At 41.0% G+C, this 27,348-nt stretch overlaps 1 protein-coding gene across 5 annotated transcripts in view; it reads right to left on the bottom strand.

Annotated features, from left to right (window-relative positions):
- CEP112 (centrosomal protein 112) overlaps positions 1–27,348 on the bottom strand; it is a 158,253-nt gene that overhangs the window by 73,861 nt on the left and 57,044 nt on the right. For all 5 annotated transcript variants that reach the window (XM_039562628.1, XM_039562630.1, XM_039562629.1 and 2 more), the window contains 2 exons: positions 24,433–24,540; positions 13,203–13,385 (listed from right to left, as the gene is read on the bottom strand). In XM_039562628.1, the coding sequence (XP_039418562.1) occupies positions 13,203–13,385; positions 24,433–24,540 (291 nt within the window). The remainder of the gene's footprint in view (positions 1–13,202; positions 13,386–24,432; positions 24,541–27,348) is intronic.

Raw genomic sequence — 27,348 nt, 5'->3', positions numbered from 1 at the left:
TCCCACATGTATTTATGGAATGAAAACAGAGCCCTGCTAGGAAAAAACATGGCTGTTTTAGGATTCCACTATAAAGAACACAGAGAATTGTGCTACTCTCAGTAGAAACAACTGTAATCCCATTCCCAACCACCTGCAGCCTTCCTTCTGGAGTCATTCCAAAGTTACCTTCAAAGACAGTTTTATTTAAAAAGCAAAACAAACCCTAACCTACCACACATCATTAGACCACTTGACTTTATCACAAATCTCACGTAGATTTGAAAACTCAGTCTGAATTAATGTTACATTGCACACTTTTGCCACTTTTCCTAGAAAACAAATGACACATGGGAGCAGCCAGGAAGCTGCTCAGCAGGATGGGGTGGAGCAGCCACTGGGAACACCCATCAACCAGAGAGGAGCTCAGGAGTTCGGCAGATCCTGGATACCCGGGGTGCTCAGCAGGGGTGTTGAGACAGGGGCACGCTCTGGATGGAATAAAGCAAAGGAGCAAAATCTACACATCCAAAAGGCCCTTGATGTCATCACTGTACCGAAATCTGTTCAAAATGCAGTTATTATTTTGGCACTGTGGTGAAAATATCAGAATAAAATGTTGCATTTCAAGCAGTTACATCTGAGCTGAAATAAACCTTTAGAGAACAAAGAAAAGGCACTTCTCTAAGCTGTGGACCTTCTACAGAATTCCAAATTATTTATACAAACTAAAGGAACATTACTCACAAAAGATGCATCAGAATTCTGAATAAACATTATAAAATTCTTCTAAAATGGGAAATATCAGACATCCTGAAAATATTGGTTTGCTGCAAGCCCCATAGAAACAGACAAAGCTGAGCCATTCAGACTCTATCCATTAGAGGGCAATAATACATATACACACACTCATACACATAGATATACACAAACACACTCCCTCACGCATCCCAAACTGACTTTAGCCATAAAAAATTAGTATTTTCTCTCTAATATTACCAATGGTACATTGACAGCTTGGGTCCTGTTCCCGCCACTCCCCTGCACTCCCCAACAACAGCATCCAACAAATAAAAGGTACAATAACAAATTATTCTTCAAATTTGCTTTCCCACGAGGAAATCCGTGCAATTCACAGCTTCAGAAGGCTTCCAGTTAGTTATTATTAAACTTGAGTAGGCCAAACAACCAGCATGTCTGTAAGCATGGAAATCATTACAGGGGTTCCCAAACTTTGAACAGACAAAAACGTTCTTCACGTGCTCATCTCCCTCCTCAGTCAAACACTTTTCATGCGGTCACCTTTGATAACAGCAGCCACTGCAGACATGGCAAGGGGCCAGCACACTTCAGATGTCTCTTAGAGCTACAGAAAAATCATGGAAAGGCATTTTTTTATGTTATTTGAGCCATTCAAAGGAGGCAGCTCACGTGCTATGTCTTCTGCTTCTCTGCTCCCACCATGCCAACCTGCAGAGAAACCAGCTGATAAACCTTGTTTATCTGAGGTCCCCAACTTTCTGCTGCCACCACTTCCAGCATCCCACAAGCACAATTATGATACCAGCTCGCTGGGACAGGAACTGTCTGTTGTTCCATGTTTTCACTAACACAACATAGACCCCCGAGAGGATTCCAGCAATACAAATAATTACCAGCAGCCCCTAAACTACTGCTTGTCAACATCTCATTAGCTACAGGACTGCTGGAGTTCACAGGGACACACAGGCAGCTGGATCAGTCACTTAATGACCAGTAATTCCTGTAAGCATCCACACTCCATTGATTTGTGTTTGGGGTGGCATTTCTCCTTTTGTTTGTTTGTGAGCTTTTTGCTTGTTTCTGTTTTGTTTGGGTTTTTAAAAACATATTACTCTGCAATTACCAACCCCTACTCCCTTAAAAACAGAAATTCACATAACAATTTCGTCTACCAGCTTACTGTTTTCATCCGCTGCTGAATAAATATTAATTTTATATTAAACAAGAGGTTTAATTGAAGATCTGAATCAAACTTCTTAAGGTCCAAGATGAAGATGTAGAGTAACATACTGGTACTGTTGCTATCCCACACAGGACACAGGTGCCCTCCAGAAATCCCTAAGGATACCAAATACAGCAGGAGAAGATGCAGCTTCCTTCAAATCTTCCAGCTTCTGTTTGCAGCAGCTGCCTTTCCAAAAATCACTCTCTTTTCTAAATTCATTTTACAGATGCCAATACAGCAGAAAGCAGAGACTACAAAAGAACTCAAGCTGTCAGAGACAACTTTAGAAGAATTGTATCACCCGTGTGGAAGACGGAGTTCACTCTTCGTGCAATTTTCAGATCTGTTTCAAGTGAAAACACTTGTGTCAGGGGTTTTGTCCTTTTTTTAGCCTTTTTTTTTTTTTTTTTTTTAAATATGAACTCTGAAGAACAACTCTAAAACCTGAAAATGGAATATTCACGATCAGGCCAATATTTTAGGGGTCAAAAGTAAAGTTTTCTTATTTGCGGTGTTTTAGAAGGACTTTCAGACATATGAATACAAATTACTCAGAGATATGTAATTGCAGTTTGAAATATATCGTTATTTCCATAAAACAGAAATCTACAGCATCCCTGACATCGATTTCTGTCATTTTGTCATGATAAACACTCAGGTATTAAGTACCTTCCACATCATGCACCCAGGCATGATTCCAATTAGTGCTGAATAGAAGACAAAATGTCAGCTTAATAAGCTTCAATTTGCAGAGTCTTTGAACATGCGATGATATCATCACTTTGCCAATCATTTCTTGTACTTTGGCTTCTTTTTTTCCATCTCACCCTCCCTGTCAAAAGGAAGTCTTTCAAATCCACAGAAAGGGAAGACATGAACAATGTCAGTCATTGGTCTGACTGAGCTAAAAGATCCAAAAATGACTCCTCAATACATCAACAGAGAACTGTGATGTGCACAATATTCTCTCAAAGCTAATTTGCTGCCAACATGTAGAGTAATTGGGGGAAAAAAGTCTACTTTAAAGTCATACTGTGAAAAATATTTTCTTGCATGAAATCAACACTAAAGACCTTAAATCACTGTCACAGTCTGTGCCACTCGTTCAAATGAAGAAACAGTTTTTATTCAGGTAAGGTGACAATCATTTCTTCAAAGGTGACTGGGCCAAGGAACAGCTCTGCTGTCTCACTCTGTACTGAAAATCATCACTGTATTTTAAATTAATGGATTTTATTTCTGATTTGTTTCGTAAGAAGAAAGGAAGTTTTCCAAGAAGAAAAAGACAAATTTCAGAGAAAGCATTCACAGTTCTGTGAGCTCAAATGTCTGAGGCCAGCACAAGCCCACAGCCCTCAGCTGAGGACTCACAATGTTTTCTCTATCTGGAATATCCTCAAATGCAGAACCTAAAATCCCTGCTCTTATCTGGGTGTGAAGGAAAACAGAAACACCAAACGGCAGCAGAAAAGACAAGAGACAATGCATCAGGATGGGAAGTGTGGAGCAATACCATGGACTGTGTGGACTCTGCAGGGCTGTGCCAGGGCAGCTGCTCCTGCCTGAGAGCCCACAGCAGAGCCCCAGTTCTGAGAAGGGGATAGGAAATGGGATCTCCTGAGCTGAATCCCTGAGGATGTGGTTGCCCCATGGGCTGCATCACCCAGGTCCAACACAATTCTTGGCACTGCACTGCGCTGTCCCATTTCCCTGGCTTGCACATCCCACAGAACCCAGTCAGGAGCCCTTTGCTAGCACCTCTTTGTTACTCATGGCTCGGAACTGGCACGGGACAAACCCCAGCCCACCCTGTGTGGGGTGTGGCGTGCCCAAAGTCGGTGCTCTGGAGGGAAAGGGACTGGAGCAGCTTGGAAGGGCAGGATCTGAGCTTCCTGGAGCTGGGAGCACACACCGGGCATGGCACTGGTGTGGGAGCAGGGCTGAAAGAGTGCAGAGCATTTGGCTGCCCCTCCATGGGATGGGATAGCAAATTCCATACTTCTGAGGCAGCAAAGACTTTGAGGAGCTGCTACAGATGCCGGGGTTGGGCCAGTGGGGAAACAGCTGCAGAGATTTTACTGGTGAAATACTCAGCCCTGTGTCTGTGCCAGCAACATCATCCCAGACCCGCAGAGAACCCACCACGGGGGCCTGGGGCTTCTCCCCCTCGCAGCTCCCGTCTGTGAAACAGAGGAAAACAGAGGAGCCTCCCGTTTTTCTTCCTGGCTAAAGCAGCATGTGGAGGAACAGGCAGAGCGGTGGTGGGGCATGCAGGGCAGTGCAATTTGCAATAAGCATCTCAGCTGCAATTTGTTACTGGTTTTCCACTTGAAGGTTCCTTTATAACACTTTAATGTGGGAGCGTGTGGAGCTGTATGGATGGGCTCATATTTCTCAGCTGACATATCTTCAGCCAAAGCATGTCAGCTACAGGAGAGGGCAAGGCTTTGCACTGGCTCTGGGATTTCTTCTTCCCCCATCAGAAACCACATAAAAGAAAAACACAAATAAATCAGCTCTCCAAAATCACTATTTATTACCTCATCATGAAACCGTCTACTGGACCCTGCAGTGGTATTGAGTAATATCATTACTTAAACCATAAAGAGGCTGTATTTATTACTCAAAATTGGGAAAATTAGCATCCATATGGATCTTATTGTTTTACGAGCAGTATCGCTGCCAAAACAAGTGGTGTTAACATTCCAAACTACAGATTGTCACCATTTCTCACCCAGTGTCTCATTCTCTCACTTGGTATTTAAAATACCTTTGAACTGAGGAACTGAGCAGATCATAGAATCTCTTCTATCAATATATATATCATTTAACAGCCAGACTACTGTTCAAAACTTGATTTATGGTGGCAGTGAGTGAATGGAATTAACATCTGATGACCTAAGGAAGAGAGACTAAATTGATTTTGGATAATCTTTCTTTAGAAAAGGGATGAGAGAAAAAGAACACTCTAAGAAATTTAACTGCTTAATTTGCAATACATAGCACCTTAGTAGGCAATCACAGACAGGACATCCTAACCTCCATCCCTGGAAAAATGATGGCGTAAAACTCCATGAAATTAATTTCCAGGCACAGGAAGAATAAAAGCGTCACTGGAAACAGCAAGCAGGATAAACCAGGGCAAAGCAGGCTTGAATAAAGTGATTGTCTTCTGCAGTGAAAGGGGAGAAGTGTCAGTGTCACTTACCTTGATTTTAGCAAGGTTTTGATACACAAACTGAAGGAACACGGACTGGAGGGGTGTCCTATAGTGTGAGCAGAGAACTCACAGGACCACGGGGCTTGAAGAGGAGGAGTCAAGAGCCAGCCAACAAGTGGCACTTCTCAAAGTTCAAATGGGGCTGGTACAGCTGAACACCTGCTCCAAAGCCCTGGATGACAGTGACCCTGTGACAGCGACCCTGTGCCATACTGTGGATGGCATTTCCTGGGGAAAGCAGTCAGTATGGAGAGCAGGGTGCCAACCACGGGGACCTCAAACCCTGCAAGCTCAGGAATGGGCCACCAGGACCTGCAGGGAAATCACCAAACCAGGTTTATTCAGCCTGGAGAACTAAACACCAAAGATTTGCTGTCTTCAACTGAGCATAAGGAATTGTGGAGAAGGCAGAGGCAGACTCTTCTTGAAGGAAGGGCAAGAACCTACAGATCCAAATTTTAACAACAGATATTCCAGCTGGATATAAAGGAAAAGGAATTCCACGCTGGATTGGTAAAGCACTGGAGCATATGGCTCAACAAGGCCGTGAAATCTCCACCAGTGCAGGTTTTTCAAAACTCAGCTGGACTTAGCCCTGAGCAACATGATGTGGTTTTGAAGTCAGACCTGCTTTGAGCAGGAGGTTGGGCATGGTGACCTCCAGAGGTCCTTCCAACCCAAATTATTCTGTGATGCTGTGAAAAAACTCCAGAATGAATGCTGGTCTCCCATTAGAGGATGTCCCTTCAGCACTCAGGGGAATGTTTGAAGCAGATGGCACTGCTGTTTTCCAAATTGCTGCACTTGTTCTATGGACTAGGAGAAGTCAACTTCCTTCTATTCAACAACTGTCTCAAACAAATTATAAGGTAACACTAAAAGGCAGTTTTCAAAAGAACTAAAAACTGTTAATAAAGTTGTGAGCAAGCATTCCCTCCTCTGTGCAGCAGACATTCACCGAATAGGTTTAGTTGTAATATTTGGAACAAGCCAATATCACAGAAACTACACTCTGAAGATTTAGACACAAGTGGAAGTAATATCAATAAGCAAATTCAAAGTCTGGCTTTGCCATACACCGATCTTCACATAGAAAGCACAAGCTCCTTCTGCTTCAAAATCAAGAGATTTTACTTTAAATTGACCATTTCTGCAGAATAACACAGCATTTTTGCCTCTCTGCTTAGAAACTACATTACACCACCTCAAATGTTGCACTTACTACCTGTTTGTACATGCACCTGTTTGTACTTGATCGTTTCTGACTTCAGTATTTCTTTATGTAACTTTAATGTGAGCAATAATTCACACCACGTACAGCTTATTGTCTATTAGCGTTAATCATTCCTTGCAGCCATCACACAGAAACCCTGCTTGCAAAGCCACACCTAGTGGATGGCATAAAGATCCTTTACACCTCACTGATAAGCAAAACTGATCTCATTTCTATTCAGAGAAATTATTCTATGTTTATTAACATCTATGCAGGAAATAATCACTTTCTCTTAATCAAGGAGTGCTGGTATAAAATAAAATGACTGCCATATGATCTACCCCCTGCCCCTAGACAAGTGAAATTGTACACTCTACCTTCTCAGCTGTCAATATTTAAAATTAAACAAAAAGAATATAAAAACACTGATTGCAGTGTCATAATAACTACCAGATAAATTCAATTCCATATTATAGAAACAGAAAGTCCATTTTGCTGAAAAGAACTCCATCTCAGATTCAGAGTTCATATTATGTGATGAGCTAGTTTCTATGGCAACTGCTTTCTCTTTTACATACACTGTAGACAGCACAAAATGTCTGTTGTCTCCTAAGTTAACATTTTTAATCAGCAGATGACAATTTGTGCACTATTATGTATGGGTTCCAAAAATGTCTTTAAATATTTCAAGTGCTGCATGAAGTATAAAAGGAGAGAGTGAAGTCACACCTCCCACCCCAAATTCCTCACAATCCAATTTCAGTCCTAATCAAAAGAGTGAGAGTTGAGGAAAAATGTGGGAGACGCCAGAGATGATGACCCACTGTGGCACAAGGACACTTTGAAGGTTGTATGAAGTGAGGAAGTGGCAGATGTTTACAGCTGGATCAACAGGTGTTGGAAAGGTGTCCCAACCCAAGGCAGCAGCTCAGCCAGAGTGTGACACAGGACCACAAATGTGGCAAGGTGGCTCCACCTGAGCAGGGGAGGGGATGTGCTCAGGAGACCCAGACCCTGCTGGAGAGAACCCTGAGCCTGCACTGTCTGCTGCAGATCAGAGCAAAAGCTCATCTTTAACTCTTATCTCAAAGATTATCCCAATGCTGCAGCCCAAACTCTTCCCACAGCTCCCCTGCATTTACTCAAGTGAAAATCAGCTCTGTGGATTACCAGTATTTGAGTATTTCCACAAGAAACTGTTGCATTTGACCATTTCACAGCAATGCTCTCTCAGTGAAAGCCCAGTGTGATATCTCCATGGCACCCATCACCAGATCCCTGATTTCAGCTGCTCTTCCCCATCAATGGGATCCATCCCTGAGTCAGCAGACTGAGAATAACAACCAAGGAAAACCACATAAGTACTGCAACAAATATTTGGTACTTTAAATACTTTACATCAACAGTCATGTTCATTATCCTGGGCTGACTGGTGGTAAATTAAACATGCTGCAATACAGCCAAAAGCTTTTGTTTGGGAAAGGCTAAAAGGGAATGGCTGGCTGTCTGCAGGAGTCTGACTGGCAGCCCAAGAGCGACTCTCCAAGTAAAATACAACAAACAAATATTTAGATTGTAACTCCAGGATTTAGACTGGCTGCAGAGAAAGCCTCCATAGCAAGCAGTGCATTCCTCCTCATGCCAAAGACATCTTCTACTAAGAAAAGGAAGGGAAGTAAAAGGAAAAAAAAGAATAGTATAATTTATTTACTCCAAATTGTAAACAGAAGTGACTTCAGTAGCACCGTCAGCATCTGTATGTTTCCCAGGTCACCTCTATCTGTACCCTCCAGATCCCCTCAAGAAAATTGCTTCCACTGATACTGGGAGAATAACCATGTGGGACCTGGTGTTTGGAGATATTAAAACAATTACATGAAGCAGAAGATTTGATCAGTGATTTATCTGTAGGTAACAATAGGTTCCTCCAGATCAAAGTTGAAGAGAGTCTCTATTTCTATTCTGAAAAAAATGCTCCCCAAATCCTTCATGTTAGTATAGTACTGAAAAGTTACTGTTGCAGCAATATGTGCATACAGGCAGAAACTGGGCATGTGTTGGATATTTAGTTATCACTAAAAATGTAGGGAGTGTCTCTATTGGGTTTTCTTTTTCCTGTATTTTCTCTTGTCAGTAGCTGACAGAGCTCTGCAGCAGACACACATCAGCACAGCCACCCTTCACACATTTAAGGAGCCAAGATAAATGTCTTCTGTTTCCCCCACTTGGTTGATACACTAATTATCTACATAGAACCATAAACATATACCAAGGATCTACTGGAATGAAAATAACTATCATTGCTGGAATGAAAATAGTGATTGCTACTGGTTTTTTATTTTAACTCCACAGATTCAAATTAATTCTGACAAAACCAGGTGCAAAGCGATGGTTACAGAAAGATTGCTGATCCCAAGTGCAAAGAAACAAATTTCCGAAGAGGAGAAGCCACAAAAGAAGTGATGGGATGTGCTGTACATGGGACACCAGAGAAGGAGCCGCTGAGTTCTGAGAAGGGAAAGCAAACCAGGATGGTAAAGGCCAAGGGGATTATGGAAAGTTCAAAAGGCAAGAAAGAAAAAAGGAAACGGATACTTCAGCCACGGGATAACACCTTATTAACTCTTCTTACCACCTCCGGGCTGTTTGCTGGGGTTTTTTGTAGTAAGCTCTGCTCTCAATGTTTGTGTTCACATGGCTTCCGAACTACACCAGGTTTTCCTTTCCCAAGCAATAAGGGTTTCTCAAGAGCCTCAAGACATCCCAAAAGAGCCGTGATCTCTTAGAGCAGCCTCATTTTTGAGAGCACAAACGTTGCCTGTTAAAATTAAACACCGTGACATCAGTGACACGCACAGGCAGAACGTGCCTGAGCACTCAAGCTCCTCTTGACCCAATTACGACTGGATGAACACAGTGGCCTGGCCAATTATCTCACAACAGAAACGGGAAAGAGGATTCAGCTTCCTCATGGAAACTTTCTTTCCTCTCCTTTAGTGCCAAGCACTGTATTTGAAGTTACAGGGGTACATTTTATTTCTTCTTCTTGCCCAAAGGTCAACGGTGGAAGAACAAGCAGGAAAATGATCCAACTCTGTTCAGCAGCTGGAACATGGAAATCTTTGAGCTGTTTGAGGGCACGTGGCAGACGCTGGGGAAAGAAGGACATTCAAAGAATAAAGGGGAAATACGAGGGCACAACTGGCACCGCAGACACCTCAGCCCCTCCGCTTCAGTTATTAAAATTTCCTAACCTTGCTATCTCATTTCGCCAAGCAAACTGAATATACTCTTCTCTGTAACCTGAAGTCTTGCTTCAGAAAATCACTGATTCCATAGCAAGACTGCTTTTAATAAAAGAGAGGAAGATCTCTATCATGCAAGAAGCTCCCTGTTTTTTGAACTAATGTATAAACTAAAATTATTTTGGGAGGTGCAGAATGAATGAGCAACCAAAGCATAACTTAAGAATGCCCCTAAAGAAAATCCAGATATCTAAATTAAATAGAACTAGTGATTCAAAACTACCCTTAAAAAAACCATAATCCTGTGTGATTAGCTACTGTTTAAAGAATAACAACATTATGGTAGTTCATAGAAAATGTATAGGATTTAAAAGCCTACAAGAACACAGCATGGCATAAAAGCCTTTGTACTGCTTTGACGTTTATTGACCTACAAGTCAATTTACTCCTCCCCAAGCATTACAACCCCAGGTAAAAAAATCAGAGCAAGCCTACTAGAAATGGAGAAATCCAAGCGGATTCCAATTGTTATCCAGAAATTTATCAGCAACACAAAAGGTGATACGCTTCAATCAAATTCCTTTATTGAAAATATATTAAACTTATACTTCAAGAAGCAGTAACATTCTTTTATTCAATTAAAATCTGGCAAGGCACTCAAATCTTAATTTTTACATTCTAGTTGTGATTAAAGCATTAATAAATGTATTCATATTTGAATAAAATCTAACTATTTTGGATACTGTCTTTCACAGTATCTGAAGACCTACGTGAAAGTAGAGACCTTGGATACGCAATAAAAAACTGAAATTAATCTTTACAGTATTAGTAAAATAAATTGATCTGCAGTACTCTGTCATAACTGTCTTTAGGAATATAGTGAGAAATACGTATTTTAAACACATGTATTAAGAAATACTTATTCGCTACTCTTTCATATGGGAAAGGATTTAAGAAAGACTTCCCATGAATACCTTTAATAACAGTGCTTTCACATCATTCACCCAACACTGAGCAGATAGGTCCTTCAAACCAAGCTACTCGTATGTGATTAACACTAATTATTATTTAAATTTTTCGAATAACCCAGCAAATCCACTTTTCATTTCGCGAAGCAAAATGGCCTCCGCTCCTATTTCATCTCACCTTCGCTGGGACACAAAGCACTCCTAAAAATTACTGCTGTCAAAGATGGTTCCAATTTAACAGGTTTTTAAAATGCAATGTTGTTAAACACCCATTAAATGACTGGGTTATCTTTGTTAAGAGCCTGACAAATGTTTCATAAAGGACATTGCCCGTTAGTCACATCAGATGTCCAAAACACGCATTTTTAGTAAACATATGCAAAGATTAAAAAAAAATTATTAAAAATCTGTGCTATAATTCTATAAGAAGCACCAGTATTGTCTGTTGAGCTCACTGCAAAGACAGAGGTGGATTTGAATACAAAGAGCAGAGGAAGGAATGAAGAGCAATTTATTTTCCCAAATGGAAAAATTTGCGTCCTTGAAAGCTGGGAGAGTCTCGGTAGAATTTAAACAAACAACAGCTCTTCTAGTCAAAGCAACTGCCTTTTCATCCCTGATTTACATGTCATTCTCATGGCAGCAATGTTCAGATGACTGTACAGGGATATTTAAACTACAAAGAAAAGCTCTGTAAAAAGGCCAAACTCTGCTTTTCAGAGTGTTCAGATTCCCCCAATAGCTGAGAAAATTCCCAGCTTTCCACAGAGCACCTGTAGTAGCATCAATGATCCCCCTGAAAACAGAAAGCACAACCAAACTTTGGGTTCCAACCTTTGCCAGAAACGACCCCCAAGAGCACAAACCAGAGCTGGACTTACAGACACCTCCCAGTTCTCAAGATTTGCTTAAGAGAGTCCCTTTCCCTTTGTACTCAGTGTTACAGAGCAATACACGAACGGGGATGAGCACTGGCGTGTAGACAGAATAATTCTATATAATTCCAAAACTGCCTTTTTTTAACCTGGGAGTTACAGCTCTGCCTTTGTCCGCAAAAAAAAAACCAACAGCAGGAATGCAGGTGAGAGGAGGCTACAACTCTGAAAAGACACTCGCAAACAGATCCACAGATGAGATGAATCTATCTTGGGCCAAAATAAAAAATGCAAAGATAAAAACCAATCCCTTGAACCATTTCAGTCTTTGTTCGCTCTTACAATGCAGCGGAAAATAAAAGGCAAGGTTTAATTTCTTTTTCACAGGCCACCTGAGTATCCCCTTCCCAAGTATTTTCACAAAGTATACCCCGTTTTCATTGGAAAACCACAATGGTGGAAATGGAGAAATAAGTCCTGGCTTTGCAATATATCTCTCAACCTCCTGAGAAGCCGTTTGCTTCCTAATAGACTTCCTTAAGCCAGATTTCGATAGTCTGAGCCATCCAAAGTAAAAAAACCAATTGATTTCAAAAGTAAATTTTCAATTCAGTTTCACTTAGCTCCATTAGAGATGTTAGTAAAAGCCACAGCCTACCAGTCTACAGGAAGGTAGAGTGAAAATGCCTCTTAGTCTGAGCCTAACATCTCATAGGGAAGGTGGTGGTGCGCGGAAAATGTGTCATTAAAGATGCTTTACCAAAATGTCCAGTTTTGGTATAAAATAATCCATGCGTGATAAGCAATTCTAACGCTGATTAGGAAAGATTATTTTCTATAAACTCCTTAAACTAGAAAATCACCTTAGTTTTTTAAATATTGCCATTGCAGGCCTTTTTAATAAAGGCTCTTAGGAAAATATACCATGCCATCCTTACAAAATAGATTGAAAAAAAGGCAATAAGATGGTTTTTGAAGTGAAAACTCATAAAGATCATTTTCCATGCTGACAGCGTGCATTTCATCCAGAAGTTTGAAGAGTCAAATGCTACCCCAGCTGGGGGTTATTCTGCCAAATGGCTTCCAACAGGGACCACAGAGATGGAGGATGGGAGGGGTGCGTGTGTGTAGGAAAATAAACGTGATGGTAAGCGACCCCAAACCCACATCATCTTATCAAACATCCGACACACGGAACCAAACACACAATGCAAATCTAGAATACAAAAACTGAAACAAAAAAGACATGAACAAAAGGAAATAAAGCCATTTGTGAGTTACCTGCAGAGATTTAAAACAAAAAAAAGCACACGAACGAAGCAGATATAGTTCACATGGATTTGCCCAGGAAGGAGAAAAGGAGGGGTGAGTGTGAGGGCTGGGGGGGAAAAAGAACAGATACCTTTTTTTCTTAAACAAATCCATCATGAAAGAAAATGAGACAAGATTATAAATAGGCCGAGTTATAGCGCACCATGGGATTTTTAATCTGGCTACCTGTGGTTTTTGCAGTTAAAGCCCTATTCAGCAGTGGGAAGGGAGGGGGGAAAGCGGAAAAAGAAAAAAAGAAAAAAAAGAAAAACTAAATCACGTTTATGTGCCAGTTTCGCAAATGCTCCCCCAGCGAGCACCACCAACAATGCTGGCAAACAGGAAACACTCATTATCAGCAATTTCTAATAAGCGGACGCCTTTCAAGCGTTATTGATCGTTACCTGGCCGTCTCGTTTCCTGCTTTCTTGAGTTTGACTCTGGTGCTCTGCCATGGCAGTGCGAAGCTGTTTCTCCAGTTTCTTAATCTCCCGTTGATGGTCTCGGACCAGGCAGTCCTGCACTGCGTTGTGCTGCTGGAATAGGTGCGTCTTCTCCTGTTCATGCTCCAGCTTCAGCTCCACTATCTGATTGGACAGGGAGGAGTACAGTTCATCAATAGAACATCCTTGTCGTCATGACAACTCGTCTACAGCTTAATTTCCCCCTTAATTTCATCAACTTGGCAATTTTATTTTTACGTCACTATTACCTCACCTCTTAAAAAGCCACCGTTAGTGTGACAGAATTCCTCCAGACAATCCCAACAATGGAGACAACCGAGCAAATCCAGCGCATCCCTACCCAATTTGTTGGTACAAATGTCGGAAGCATACAAAAAAATAATATAGAAAAAAAGGGAGGCATTGTCACATTGTGTGGCGGGTGCCCCCGTATCCCGCTGCTGCTCCTCAGCAGGGCTGAGGATCCTAAATGGTTAATAGGCAGCCTGCTCGCCCCTTTGCTTAAGTATACACACACACAACCCCCCACCCCAGCAATTAAAGCTTTGCAAGATCTCTTTATGATTTCCAAAGCGAACGCTCTTCCTGCAATATTCCTCAACGCTGGCACATAGAGTTGTCTTTTTTTTTTTCCCTTAAATAAAAAAAAAAAGAAGCAAGAAAATTATAAAAAAACAAAGCTCTATTATCCCGTTGTCAGCTACGCTATCCCAACATAAACAGATGTATGTGGTTCCAGAAGGGCACCTGCTGTGCCGCAAGCTTGCACCATGATTTCATAAGAAGCCTTCTATTCTCAGGAGCCGTTCCCAGTCCGCACCACACTGGATGCTGTGACCTTGGCCACTCTTAGCCTCTCCCCGCTTGCCTGAATGGCAGCCCGAGACCAAGGGCCTGGTTGCCGCAGCTTTGATATTAATCCTCCCGCCTGCGCACAAAGGCACCCTACCTGGCCTGCACACTGGAGCGGCCAGGCCGCCTTTGAAGCAGGTGATGAATAGGGACGGCAGGAAGCCGCTTCCCCACTGAACTCCGGGCCACACAGCTGCTAAGAACAGTCACTTGGATTTTTCTTCAGTTTTGGTGGATTTCAGAGAAGGAGGAGGGGGGGAAGTAAGAAAAATAACAAAAAAAAAAAAGAGAGAAATCTCTTATCGTGAACATGGTGGGGTATTTTCAGCATGAGAAAGGAAAAAAGGAGCGGACGGGAGGAGCCGCTGTGTGAGCGCCGAGAGCGCCCGGCACCTTATCTTAAAGCTGTAGCATTCAATTCTGGGATGGTATCAGCTGTTTGCCCGGCCTCCACAAGGAAAATCTGAAGCTAAGTTAAAATAAATTTTAAAAAAAAGGGTGTTTTCTCAAACTGCAGAGCAGCGTACTGCAAGTTTAAAAGGGAAATATGCCATCCATGCTGTGGTTGGAAGCATCCTTCTGCAAATGGAGTGAGGAGAACAGATGCAACGTTGCGCGGTTTAATGTATCTACATTATTTAATAACACTAAAGAGCTCATTAAGAGATGCCTGAAGTCCCTGCAGGGGTTAACCCCTCACATTTTCCATGCTGGGCCTGGGATCCTCACACAAAGTTCTTTACGCCAGGTTTTTGCCCAAGGTTTCTGTACAAAACTGGTTTCTCCTGGATGATTGTGGTGTCCATCCTGTGCCTAAGAGAAAGAGTTGTTGCTCCCTAGAATAACTGTAGAGCCTTTGTCTGATTTAGGAGAAAAAATGTTTAGTGTTTCATCATAAATAAGACCTGATTAAAAAGAAATCATGTCAACAGGAGAGGCCTTTTTCTTCAAACATTTTGTTGTCTTAATTACTGGTTTTTCAGCTGGTTGTGCCATGTAGGTCTGGGGTGAGGCAGTTTGCTGTGGGGAGCTTCAATATTGAGGTTGTCACTTTTTTAACAGAAGACAGGGCAGCAGGCAGGGAATGTCACCCAGAGGGAGCCAGGGACAGACCCTGCTTCTCCAACCAGTTACATGTTTGCCACACCAACCAAAATAAATAGTTTTGTTTAGTAATCTCTTCACTTAAAGCATTTATAGACACAAAGTTTTTTAATTTAAGAGGTGGAACAAGCAAAAGGTTCTTCAGCAGGAGGGGTGTCCCCCCAGCTTCTACATGGGAAGAGAAAGGGTGGTACCATGAGGGGAGGTGTTTTACAAAAGGCAAATTTGTTGAAGAAAAATAAAAAAAACCCTCTTCATTTAAAGCTATGTATTCCCCATGATGATTTTGGTTTGTACTTTAAGATGTTTCTGCCAGGGAGGAGAGGTGGAGAAACAGGAGAGGAGAGAAAGGATGAGGACTAGACCATTTTCATCCCTCAAAGACCTCCAAACCCATCTTCCCTAAAGAGTATTAGCAGGTATTCCACATTCCCAACCAACAAAACAACACAAAGTGACTGAGCAGCCATTCCCTACACTGGTGAGCACTCCCTGAAGCTCCTGCTCTCCTCAGAACTGCTGCCAAGCACTACGGCTTCTTCCACTCCTCCCTCTCTCATTCTTGTATTGTTATTGGGTTGTTTCTTTAAAGGAAAAGAAAAATTAATGTATACCAAAGAATGGAAAGAGAACATCCATGCTGCTTTTCAGCAACAACAGGACTTCTTCATCACAGGAAACTGCACAAAAACTGTATTAATTCTTCATAAACCAGACGGATTCTGTCTCTGAGGCAGAGAGCGCCTTTATGAATGATATAACAAAACCACCTCCTGCAAAAATTCTGTTGAGTTGAGATCTTGCTGCATCTACCCCTAGATGCTGAGCACTTCATCAGATCACATTCAAGTGTCTGCTCCAATCCAGCATTTTAGTGTCCAGAGGACAGGCCCTGGAATGTGCTATACATTTCAGACAGACAAGCAACACGACATTCACAATGGGCATTAGAGGCAACGCTGAAAAGAAACATTCATTAAATAATCGTGTGTGCCCTATTACCATAATCACAGGGCATTCATTGTGCCTTGGATGTTTCCTCATCTTGTCCTCCCAAAGATGAAAATCTCTTATTCCTTTCCCGGCATGTCTGTTCCTGTCTCCAGCCATGGCCTGGACACAAAACCAAGCAGGAATGCCTGTCTAACCTGAGAGAGCCTTTCTTACCACTGCTGTTATCAAGTAACACAAATATTTAAAAATTATGATCTCTTCTTTGTTGAATTCTTCATTTTTTTAATTCTTTCCACACAGTGTGATAGAACAATGTTCAAGGCAACAGCCAACAGGTGATTTACTAAGCCAACATCAGAATTACACTACTTACTTTAAATTTAGCTTTTAATTACACTATTTCTTTTAAATTTAGCTTTTAACCGAAATCTAAATTTCCTTACTCTTGCAGAAAAGAATTTTAAGAAGAAAATGAAATTCTTAACAAAGAGCTAAAAAAGATTAATGCAAGAACTGTGACAGTCTCTTGTTATTCACTCACACACACACACACACACACAAAGGGTGCCAAACAAATCTGGCAGTGTGGTTCGTGCCCAGGACAGTGACAACGCAGCTGATGAACACAGGCAGATGGAACTGCACTCACATGGGGAGGTGCTTTAGGACAACTTGCTAAAACAAGAGACAGTCTAATACAGACCCAAGGTGAAATCTTGCTGCTGTTAGCACGCCTGAAGAACAAAGATCAACAAGAAACAGCCCGCTGATTGCACGAGGTATTTTCAGAAGCCAAAGACTTGTAATATAATCAACGCCAGCAAATACCTTTTGAAAGCCCCTAATTTAGACAAGGCCTTCTACTACCCAGTTTTTGCTTTTACATCACACGCTAAGTTTAGGCTTTTCAATTTTAGAACAATTTCAACTTGTTCTCAAGAACAAGCACGCCTTTGAAATTCTTTTTAGAGTCCCCAAAGGAGGGAAAGGAAATTAGTTAGCTCACTACCTCTTTGAAAAATGTAACTGCTACAATAAATATTTGACACCAAAGTATGAAAATTTATGTAAATTTATGTCCGCAATTCCAGAAATATTTTAAGTAACACCTATATAAAATATGGTTTTGCAAGGCAGGATGATTTTATAAACACTGTTTTGGCATGACTGAACTGAGGGCTGGAGAAGCCACCAATGCATTGCACGTGTCATGGCAAAGAACTGAGCTAAACTCGCTCTGCAGCACACCTACAGCACGTCTGTTTTCAGTATTTCTATCCTAAAAGCATTTAGGCATTTGTAAATCAGGTGTTTTTATGATTACCCTGCTCAAAACCAGCCCCAGCCTCTGCCTAGGCAGGGCACAGCACATGATCTGTCCCCAAATAACAACTCCAGCAAAATCGAGTGTTTTCTGTCTCCTAAGCCTATAAATAAACGTGCATGTTCTGTGAGGATATGGGGATTACCCATCTCCACAAATACTGCTGCTAAACGTAATCTGATCTAGCAGGCTGGAGGAGTGAGTATTAATCATCTTGGAGTCTGGTTTAGCATAACTTTGGGCAGAAAAGCAGGCTCTTCACTGCAAGGCAAGGGAGAAAACCAGAACCCCTTTTACCAGGACTCCTTCGCAGCAGGTATATTAAATGGATTTTAATTTACACTTTTTTTGAGAGAGATTTTTCTGTAAGTTGAAACACTAAGGTCTCCCAAGATATAAGGGCTGTAATGAGCCAAGGGCAAATGGGGCAGTGAAAAATACATCTGGGCAGAACCACACATTATCACTGAAGCAGCAAGTACACGTGGGATAACGTACATGACTTTCTATCTCATTGCAGGCTGCAGTAATTTAATTGGCATGACTGTGTTTTCTGCAATACTTACAGGTTTTCACCAACCACTAATAAATCTATTTCAACTGCAAACTAAGAACTGCAAGAAATTCTCTAAAAGAAACTAGCTGGTCTTTAGCCAAACTGCAGTTTGATTTATCCTCCCCTAAAACAAAGCACCTGAATGGTCTCACTCTCACTATACAAAATTATATTCCTGATCTGTACCTTTTTACTTATAAAAGCTTTTCAGAATTTTAATACTTTTAAAGTATGGGCAGCACAAACCCCACCTCAATCCTTCCATCTTCCCAATCTTCCTGGCATGAGTAAATTTGTTTTTAAATCACAGAACTACAGAATTGTTGGGGTTGGAAAGGACCTTTAAAGCTCATGCCATTCCACCCCCTGCCATGAGCAGGGACACCTTCCATTATCTCAGGGTGCTCCCAGCCCTGTCCAACCTGGCCTTGGACACTTCCAGGGATGGGGAGTCCACAACATCTCTGGGCAACCTGTGCCAGGGCCTCATCACTCTTATGGTAAAGAATTTCTTCCTAATATCTAATCTAAACCTGCCCTCCTTCAGGTTAAGGCCGTTCCTCCTTGTCCTATCACTACATGCCCTTGCAAAAAAAACCCTCTCCAGCCTTGTTGTAACAACATACTGGAAATGGAGTTGCATCCCTGTGATTAAATCCCACTTGGTCCCACAATGAACATCAGGAGGTCCCTCCCCTCCCCAGTCCACCCGCACCATTAAACCCATCACAGGCTGCAAACAGAAATATTTCTTTTTAACAAATGGACCTCGAGTCACTGCAAATGCCGGTCTGCAGCAGGCTCTGGTGCAGAATTTACTGTACATAGTCTTTGTTTATGGATTCAGAGTTTATCCAAGGACCTTCTTTGAACACAGAACTGCCTTCCCAGCCACTCACCTGACTCGCTGTTTACCGCAGGCACCCATTTGTGTTCCTGCAATTGCCTCCCTCTCCCTCCTCCCCTCAAAGTGAATTCTGTCGACTACACAGGGAGCTCAAGCTTTTAACTCTGAATCACACACAAGTTAGATGCCTGAAGGAGACCGTGCAAATGCCCATCTGTCTGGTTAACAATTCTGTAAACAGCAATGGTACCATGAGAAGATTTCCACCCACTCTTCACTTGGAGGTTAAATTCGTCTCCTTTTCCCACTTGTGAGTTTTAGCTATAAAGTAAAAAGTTGATGTTGATTGAAGAAACTATTCCTCAGATATTCTGCACAAATGGTATTCATCTGTGTGTTAGGAGGGTTCAAAGGAAACGCTTATGCATCCTAGATTAATTTATTAAATGAAATTTATGCAGCTTGTTGCTGATGACATGAAAAATTTAGAGCTTCTACTAACGTGCTCATTTGGCCTCCTTGCAAGAACAGACTGTATTTCAATTATCTTAGAGTACAGACAAAGAGGAGAGGAACAAAGCTTTTCACAAAGACTCTCTTCTCATAACTAAACCAGCATACTAAAAATGGATAGTGGATCTCTGAAAATAATGTTAATGCACAGCTAAGAAAGGCTTGGGACATTGGTCTGTCCAAGGAATAGCAGATTTCAAGCAGGTCTATGCCAGTGTTTCCTTCACTTGAGTGGGTAATGGATTGGTAAAAGAAAAGCTAGAAAAAAACCAGAAAAGCAAGAACAAGGCCAGAAGGAAAGCTAGGATGGAAGTGCAGTGGCAGGAACGCCTAAAGGAGCAAAGGTCTGGGGACAAAGTGAGCTGGTGGTTGAGCTTGTTATCTCTATTAGTGTTAATTACTAAATTAATGTTTTGCCTGAGACAACCTCACTCTTTTCTTTAAATGAACCTCACTAGAAAGTTATAAAAGATAAAAAGATCTACAGAATATTCTTCCTCTCCTCTCAATAACACTTTCATCTGCTCCAGCACACTGCTAAAATAAGAAGAATTTCTCAACACCACCTCAGATACTGTCCTTGCTGCTGGCAGGTAACATTACAAACATCCTTTTTTCACTTTTAGCCAGCTATTTTGCACTTCTTTACCTCCTTTTATTAAACAAGGTGTATTTAAGCTCAACCACACCTTTGTCTTGCTCCCAACTTAAAGGCATTGTCTATTGACTTGTCTTTAACATGATTTCAAAGTGATCTCATTAAATACCCAGGAAAATATTTCTGAAGGTGTCTCTTTCTTTCCTATTTGGATAGATAGGACAAAATGACAACTCTAATTTCTTCATAACTTTTACAGAAGTCAGAACCCAACAATAAATGTCACAAGAAAGGATTTCCTGAGATACAGGGAGATTCTTCAGCTATCATATAACAACTTTCCACTTTCCTATGGAAGCATGAATAATTATTTTCAAAGGGAATAAACACAGTTAAAGAGGAACCAAACCAAAAAGATTATTTATATATTTAGGTTGGCATCTAATCTCAGAGAGTATGGCCATAACTCATCAGGTAACACCATCCTGCTCTCACAATAACTCATCAACTGTTTATCGTGTGTTCTCTCCCTGCTAGGAAAATAAAATTTCCTAGGCTTTGGCTCTCTTACTGATCTTGTATCTCATCTATTTCATATTTACTCAGTCACTTCAGCAAATGTTTACAGCAAAAAATGGGTGTAACAGTGATCACAGTGATTATTAATGGTTTGGGGTTCTTTTTAAAGGACAAGCTAATGTCATTTAAGCATTAGGATCACATTAAGTTCACTGAAAATGTTCCATTCTTGACAATTTATTACAATCTACTTGAAACAAAGGTGTGCATGTACTTGAGTGTGCTGGGAAATGTCCCTGCATAAAGCCCTGTCCCACCTCTGCTATGGAACCACTACCCCCCACAAGATATATGCTCTCCGAAAATGCTCAACTGACATGGATATGAGGAAAAAAACAGCAAATTCCTTAAGTTTTCTGTCAAATTTGACTACAATCCATTACTGAAAAGCCTGGGCACATGCTCTTTCGAACATTTGGGCTCGTAGAAGACGAACTCCTCAGAAACACTTCCCAGGTATTTTGAGCTAAACTGAGGATGTAATTAGAAAGTAGGGGGAAAAAATGAAAAAAAGAAAAAAGGGAGGGGGTGCAAAAAACCAAACAATCTTTCTTCCTGTGCTGACAGTGCCATAAAGCCCAACTATAGATACTGCAACCATTTCAAAGGCAGGAAAGGCTGAGGCCTTCACTGTGCTGTCCACTGGCTTTGAAGTGCCGAAAGCAGCTGCTCCCAGCAGATAGGAACTGTGGTGCTGCTGGAGTTATTTTTTTTCTTCAAAATATACTTTCAAATCTAACAGCTGCGAGTAGAACAAAGTTGAGCTAAAGTATATTTAAAGAAGAAAAAAAAAAAGCCACTAGTTTCTCTCTAAGAGTGTTCTCAGTGGATACTTCAAAAGCAAGTAGCACCAAATCAGATGAAGCTGGAACCAGGAGGGACACATGACAGCTGAAACCAAATACTGCAAGATCCAAAAGTTCCTTTTTACTTTCTTAATGAATTTGAGTGCATCTGAAAAGTTGACAAAGTATTAACTGCAATGGTTTTGTCCAAATTCTTTTTGAAGCAAAAGACAAAGATGAATAAATACCAAGTATCAGGTTATTTGTTGTTAAAAATATCAGGTAAATATCAATATGTAACATATCAGTAGGTCTAATCTGCAGGCAGAGCAATCTTTCAGCCCTACAACCACCAGTCCATATTCACACCAGTAATTGTTTTGAAATCAATAGTCAAGGAGTGTTGTGACATCAACCATTCAGATAAAGCAGAGAAGTGAAACCACTTCTCCAAGTGCCTACACTTCCGAAATGTTTCGCAGATTGGAGAACTGGATAACACATCAGTTAATTTGGTTCTTCATCACCAATCTGATTAAAATCATGGGCAACTGAATTGTCTAGGGTGCCATCAGTGCTACCCTTCCCACTCACCATGACACCCAACAAAAAACACATCTGTAGGGCAACTTCCCTTCCCTTTGTGTCTAAATTCCATTTGACAATTAAATTCAGACACTTGAAGAAGAACATCTCAAAGCAATCACTACATTTCTCAGGTAGCTAAAATCTCTACATTTTTGGTTGGGTCTCTATTTCCAGCTGGAAGTCTGCTGGAGGCCTGTCAAAATGTACCCCCACTTCTGATTCACTGCTCTATTTAAACAGTTTAAATCAGCCTGCTCCTCGCCAAGTAACAACCAAAAAAATATGCAGTAAAACAAGGCAAGGAAAATTCTGCTTTAAAAATGGCTTAGAAGTTCTGAAGCATAAATAGAGAGCAGTGCAGAGAAACAGAAGTTGGAAGTACTGAAAGGAAATTTTAAGAGTGGAAGAACTGAGCTCATCCTGCTCCATGGTGGGGCTGGAGGGGCTTCGTGCTGCAGAAAGGGCCTTCCAAAAGAACGTCATTCCCCGTGATAACCCACTGCAATCTGCAGGAAGAGGCACATATTTTTCATACTCACCAACCTTCAAAGAACATTCCAGATGAAGTACAAAGAGAAATAAATTTTTAAAAAGGGCATAAACAGGATTCCACTGAAAATTCTTCTGAGGCTCTCATTGTTTAGCTGTTTAGGGCTGAAACCCTTGGGTTCCAGTGATGTTTCATAAAGCTTAGCTGTTCTTTCTTACAGTAAAAGCAGCTATCCTAAATAAAATAAATGGGAAGTGGTAAACATCTCCATGAAAAATGCTTTCACTGATGTTTACCACAACATTGTTACAGAATAGAGTCACCAAAATTTTTTAACTCTCGTATTAATTTCTTGATTTGTGGGTTTTTTTGACACAGCCTGCAGAAGGTCTGAATATAAGAAGACACATAAAACCAAACCATGACAATATGGACATTATCATTTGCTTTTAGTGTGCAAAATCAGCTAAGTACTTGGCAGAAAATTTTATCTATGGCTTGGTGGATCTTACCATGGTTATTAAAGGAAAATTACCATTTGTAGGTAAGAACAGGAATGTTGTAACTCCTGATACACTGCAGATTAGCATTTATCTCTATAGATCATGCTCCTAAACGTGGGAACAAAATCTGTGAATAAATGCTTACTTTGGACTTTAAAGATGCACTAAAAATTATGAGACCTGTAAAAAAAACCATGAGGCAACTATATCACTAAAATGATGTGAAAATATGATTAAATTAAAAATTCCAGCTTAAGGCAGATGCCCAACTGACCCTGATACTTCCCACTGCCCTCCTTTCGGCATGTCCTTGACACATCAAACTTCCTCACCCTTACTGCACAAATCCCCAGTATCTCTGACTATTTCGGAATCACTAAACACAGGAATCATCATAAGTAACATCATCCAGTTAAGCTGAACACTTGTGAGATGTCCCTCACCCTTCCAGAGGCCACCGCGTCACCTCTGTCAGGTGGTAACGCCAAGTGGTGACGTTGACAGCTCTGAGTGAGGACAGGGAAAATGCTTTGATCTGACCCAACAAATTCCCTTCTGTTCCAAGAGCCATACACAAAACACACCATTGTTCCTCCCCAGCACAGACCAGAGTGTCTCTCAACACCTATCAAAGTGATCTTGTTCCTTAATTCCCTGAAAAAGCCCCTTCCAGATGGACCAGAGCAGGCCTGGCTCCAAAGCCAATCGCGGCGTTTCATCCTCTCACAGCACAGAAGATAAACAGAAATGAAACCACATTTCTCTGGTGGAAATGCAAGCTTAGATCCACACAAGAACAGCGATAAGAGAGAACTTTTATGGATTAACCACCTCATTCCTATAAAGTACTAAAAAAAACCCCTTTCAATCCTTCAGCAGGTGTTACCAGCAAAGGTCAGTTTAATTTCATGACCAAGTACCACCTCGCACCAGTGTTTGGTGGTGCAGCTCCTCAGCTCCCAAGCCTGTATCACGCAGTAATTTCTCTACTTCTACTTTTTCCCCCTTTACACTTCACAGCACTACTGAAAAAAACTTTCTTGTCTCCACCCAGATGTTCCCTGAATATTTCCCAACCCTGAAATTACATTACAAAGAAGAAAATCACGGTCAGTGGGCCAAAACAAGCATTGGTACGAACACTCCCCATGTCAAAAATGATAAAAAGAACAAACCGCTGCTTCTTGACAAGAAGGAAAACAGATAATGCATTAAATAATTTAACCTGGTGATTACAAAAATAGGTGTTGCCACCTGTAAGCCCAGGAAACAATTTGAAAGAGTTGGAGGTACAAGGGATTGTGAAGAGGAAACACAAAGTATTTTCTGTGTAGGTTCCTCCCCCTCCATCCCCATCACAAAACTCTGCATATCTATAAATTGTGTTTTTATAGGAAGGACAGCAGCACATAGTGACCTACAGCTGCAGGAAGGGGTGTCCCTCCTCCCCTCCACCTGGAGGAGCAAAGCAACTGACCTGTTGTTCATATCTTTTCTTGATCTCATCCAACTGCCAGGAGAATTCTTGGGCTTGCTTTTCCCGGAGCAATTTTGATCTCTTTAGATCTGCTTCAACCTGTGCCATCTACATGGGAAAAGAAAGGGAATATTTAATTTTTTTTTAAAAAAAGGCATAGCTTGAAATGTTCTGACATTTCTACAGTTGTTTGTAAACCATCAAAGAGGCAAATATCACTTGTTGAGAATGATAACAACACCATTTGTATGTGGTGAAAATGAATATTCAGTCACTACAGGATTATTAGTCAAGGACATAGTGATCACTGTTATGCCACTCCCTAATTACAATGGATTGGCTAAGTTTTTCACTCAACTGTGGTGAATATCCCATCAAAATTAAGTGAATATTTTCTCTAGACATATTTAAGACTCAAATATATTTCACTTAAAAATTTCTGCCTGTGGAAATTCAAGGGAAATGATGTGCGAGTCAGAGCATAAACTACACATTTAAAGCAAGTTTACATTAAATCAGAAAATAACTTAAAATAACTTAAAAGAGAATTATTTGGCTGCAAGTTAAGTCCTCTGAAGATAGTCATCGCCTATGAATAATGAGTCCCACAGATTCCAGCATGCAGCATCAAGGAAGCAATTTCACAACTCAATTAACAAAGGCTTTTGTATCAAAAGCACAACTGTTAGCCGCACATCAGGCGTGTTTCCAAGGGAATATATGTATATATGTGTAACTCTGCTGCAGTGCACACTCATCAATGACTTTTAGATCTAGATCCCAATATAAGCAGTGAATAAACTGTGTCCCTAAAAAGAGAAAAGAGGTGGAGGGGTCTGGAGGACCAGTGCTGCCACAAGCCCATTTGCTACACAAAAAGAAGAAACCCATGAATTCCTGAACCACAAGCCAAAATCCTGCTTGGCCTAAGGGAGTGCTCAGTGTTCAACAGATGTCTGTGCCAATTGGCCTGGACATCACTCCCCAGCCAGGAAGGAGGAGAAAAGGCAGCACTCAGAGTGGGAAAGGCATTTTATTGCAGAGTACTCCAGCAAGAAAGGAAGGGACTGGAGCAGGAGCAGTTGGCCAAACAGAAAGTGGAAAAAGAGAATAGTGAGGAAGCAGTTCCTGAACCTCACTGCTACTATCTGCCATTAAGAAAAGGGACTGCAATCAATGTTTTATGAATAATTTTCTTCCGGCTCCAAACTTACTCAAATTGCATGTCCATGGCCGTGTTTTACTCAGGTCAATAAAACCCAGAAAATAACAGATCTTGTTACTACACTAAAGGAGTTTTTTTAAGAGAATGAAAACGTTCTAAAAAGTGAAACAGTAAAAACATATGTAAAGATGCTTTAAATCTACTCGCTTCTGCAGTTTACTGGTTTGGTCACATTCATCTATTTCCAGCAACTGCAACAAAGGTTCTTGATCATTATTTGCCCAACCCAGGAAGCCCCAGACCTAAAATGACATAGTCTATGTATTGTTTCTCTATTTTTTACTTACTACTGGAAAAAATGCAGATCTTGCAGTTAAACACATGCCACCCACCCGCCAGTGGGCATCAGGTGACTCTTAATAACAACAAGCTTGACAAAATAGGAAGCAGATGGCAAAAAAAATTATATTATCATAGAGCCAAACTAATGAATCAAATACTGATTGCAACAACTGAAAATGACCCCATCCTACTCATCTCCATAATTAACTTTATCTCACACCAAAAATGGGTTTAAAGCCCAGTATTTCTAATGCAGATAAAAGGACAGCGTTGCTATGGCTACTGCAGCTGTTGTTTTGTAAGTAATACATCCCACCTCACCACAAAACATGGAATTTTCCAGTATGTTCCAATGTACTGGGGGATTTATCTAAGAGTATGTGGATGCAGAGGAATGAGAAAATCCACAGCTATGAAGAGAAGGGTTCACCAGTGTTCCTTTGATGTATTTCCTTGGACCTTGGTTCCTGTAGAATAGAACCACTCAATTGTACAATATCATTTAATATTTCTATATTTTAGCACCCAAGTAGAGACAGAGTACAGCAAAATTTATTTTCAAAATTTCCCAGAATGCAGCACCATTCTGAAAGAAATTCATTGTCATTTTAAAATTACGGTTGACTATGTTTTCCTAATTCTTTTGCACTTTCTTATGTTTTGGACTGGTTTTCTTTGCTGAAGGTTTTTTATGTGAATGAAACTATTATTAGCCTTTCTAGAATTAGACAATATCCCTTTTGGAGCAGAACTAGCATATTATTTTAAGTCATCATGAAGAAATTGCAGGAGGGACACACAGTACAGAAAATGTCAGATTAAAACTGCAGGATTTGTTGTATTGCCCTCGTGGGTCTGGTTTGCTGAAAACATCTTACTTTTATAAGTTTGTTCTTGCCTTTTTTTAAATTTCCAAATTCTATTATTTGCTGTCTGCATGGGTCTTTAAAATATCAGCAGTGAAGATTTCCCAGAAACTTTGAGAACAACAAAAAGGGAATTTCCTCAATCCTAAGGCAGCATCCTCAGCCATCCATTCCAGTCCCAGCCTGCAGCACCCTCCTGTCAGCAGCAAGGTTTGGTCACGGCAGGTGAGGCTGGGACTTGTAATCCAGAATTACAAGCTGGAGTTCCGTCTGGAGAGCTCAACCACACGAGGGAGTTACGGAAATATCCCTTCTCTCGCCTTCTTTTTGATCACCTGTTGCTTGTTCCTCATTTCACTCCTTGGGCTGCTTTTGTAAAGTCCCAGGAGAACAGTTTAACTACTGTTTGCTTCTTAGGAAATTCAAGCCACTAAAATTCCTGATTTTCAGGGACAGAAAAATGGATTTTGCCATCCTCTGCACATGACTGCCAGCAGCCACCACGGCTCTGCCTCTGTTTGGGCTCAAACTGATTATAGGAGC

This window comes from Corvus cornix, chromosome 18 (genome assembly GCF_000738735.6).
Source record: "Corvus cornix cornix isolate S_Up_H32 chromosome 18, ASM73873v5, whole genome shotgun sequence".
Classification (NCBI taxonomy): Eukaryota; Metazoa; Chordata; class Aves; order Passeriformes; family Corvidae; genus Corvus; species Corvus cornix.
This window is presented reverse-complemented; position numbering and strand designations above follow the sequence as displayed.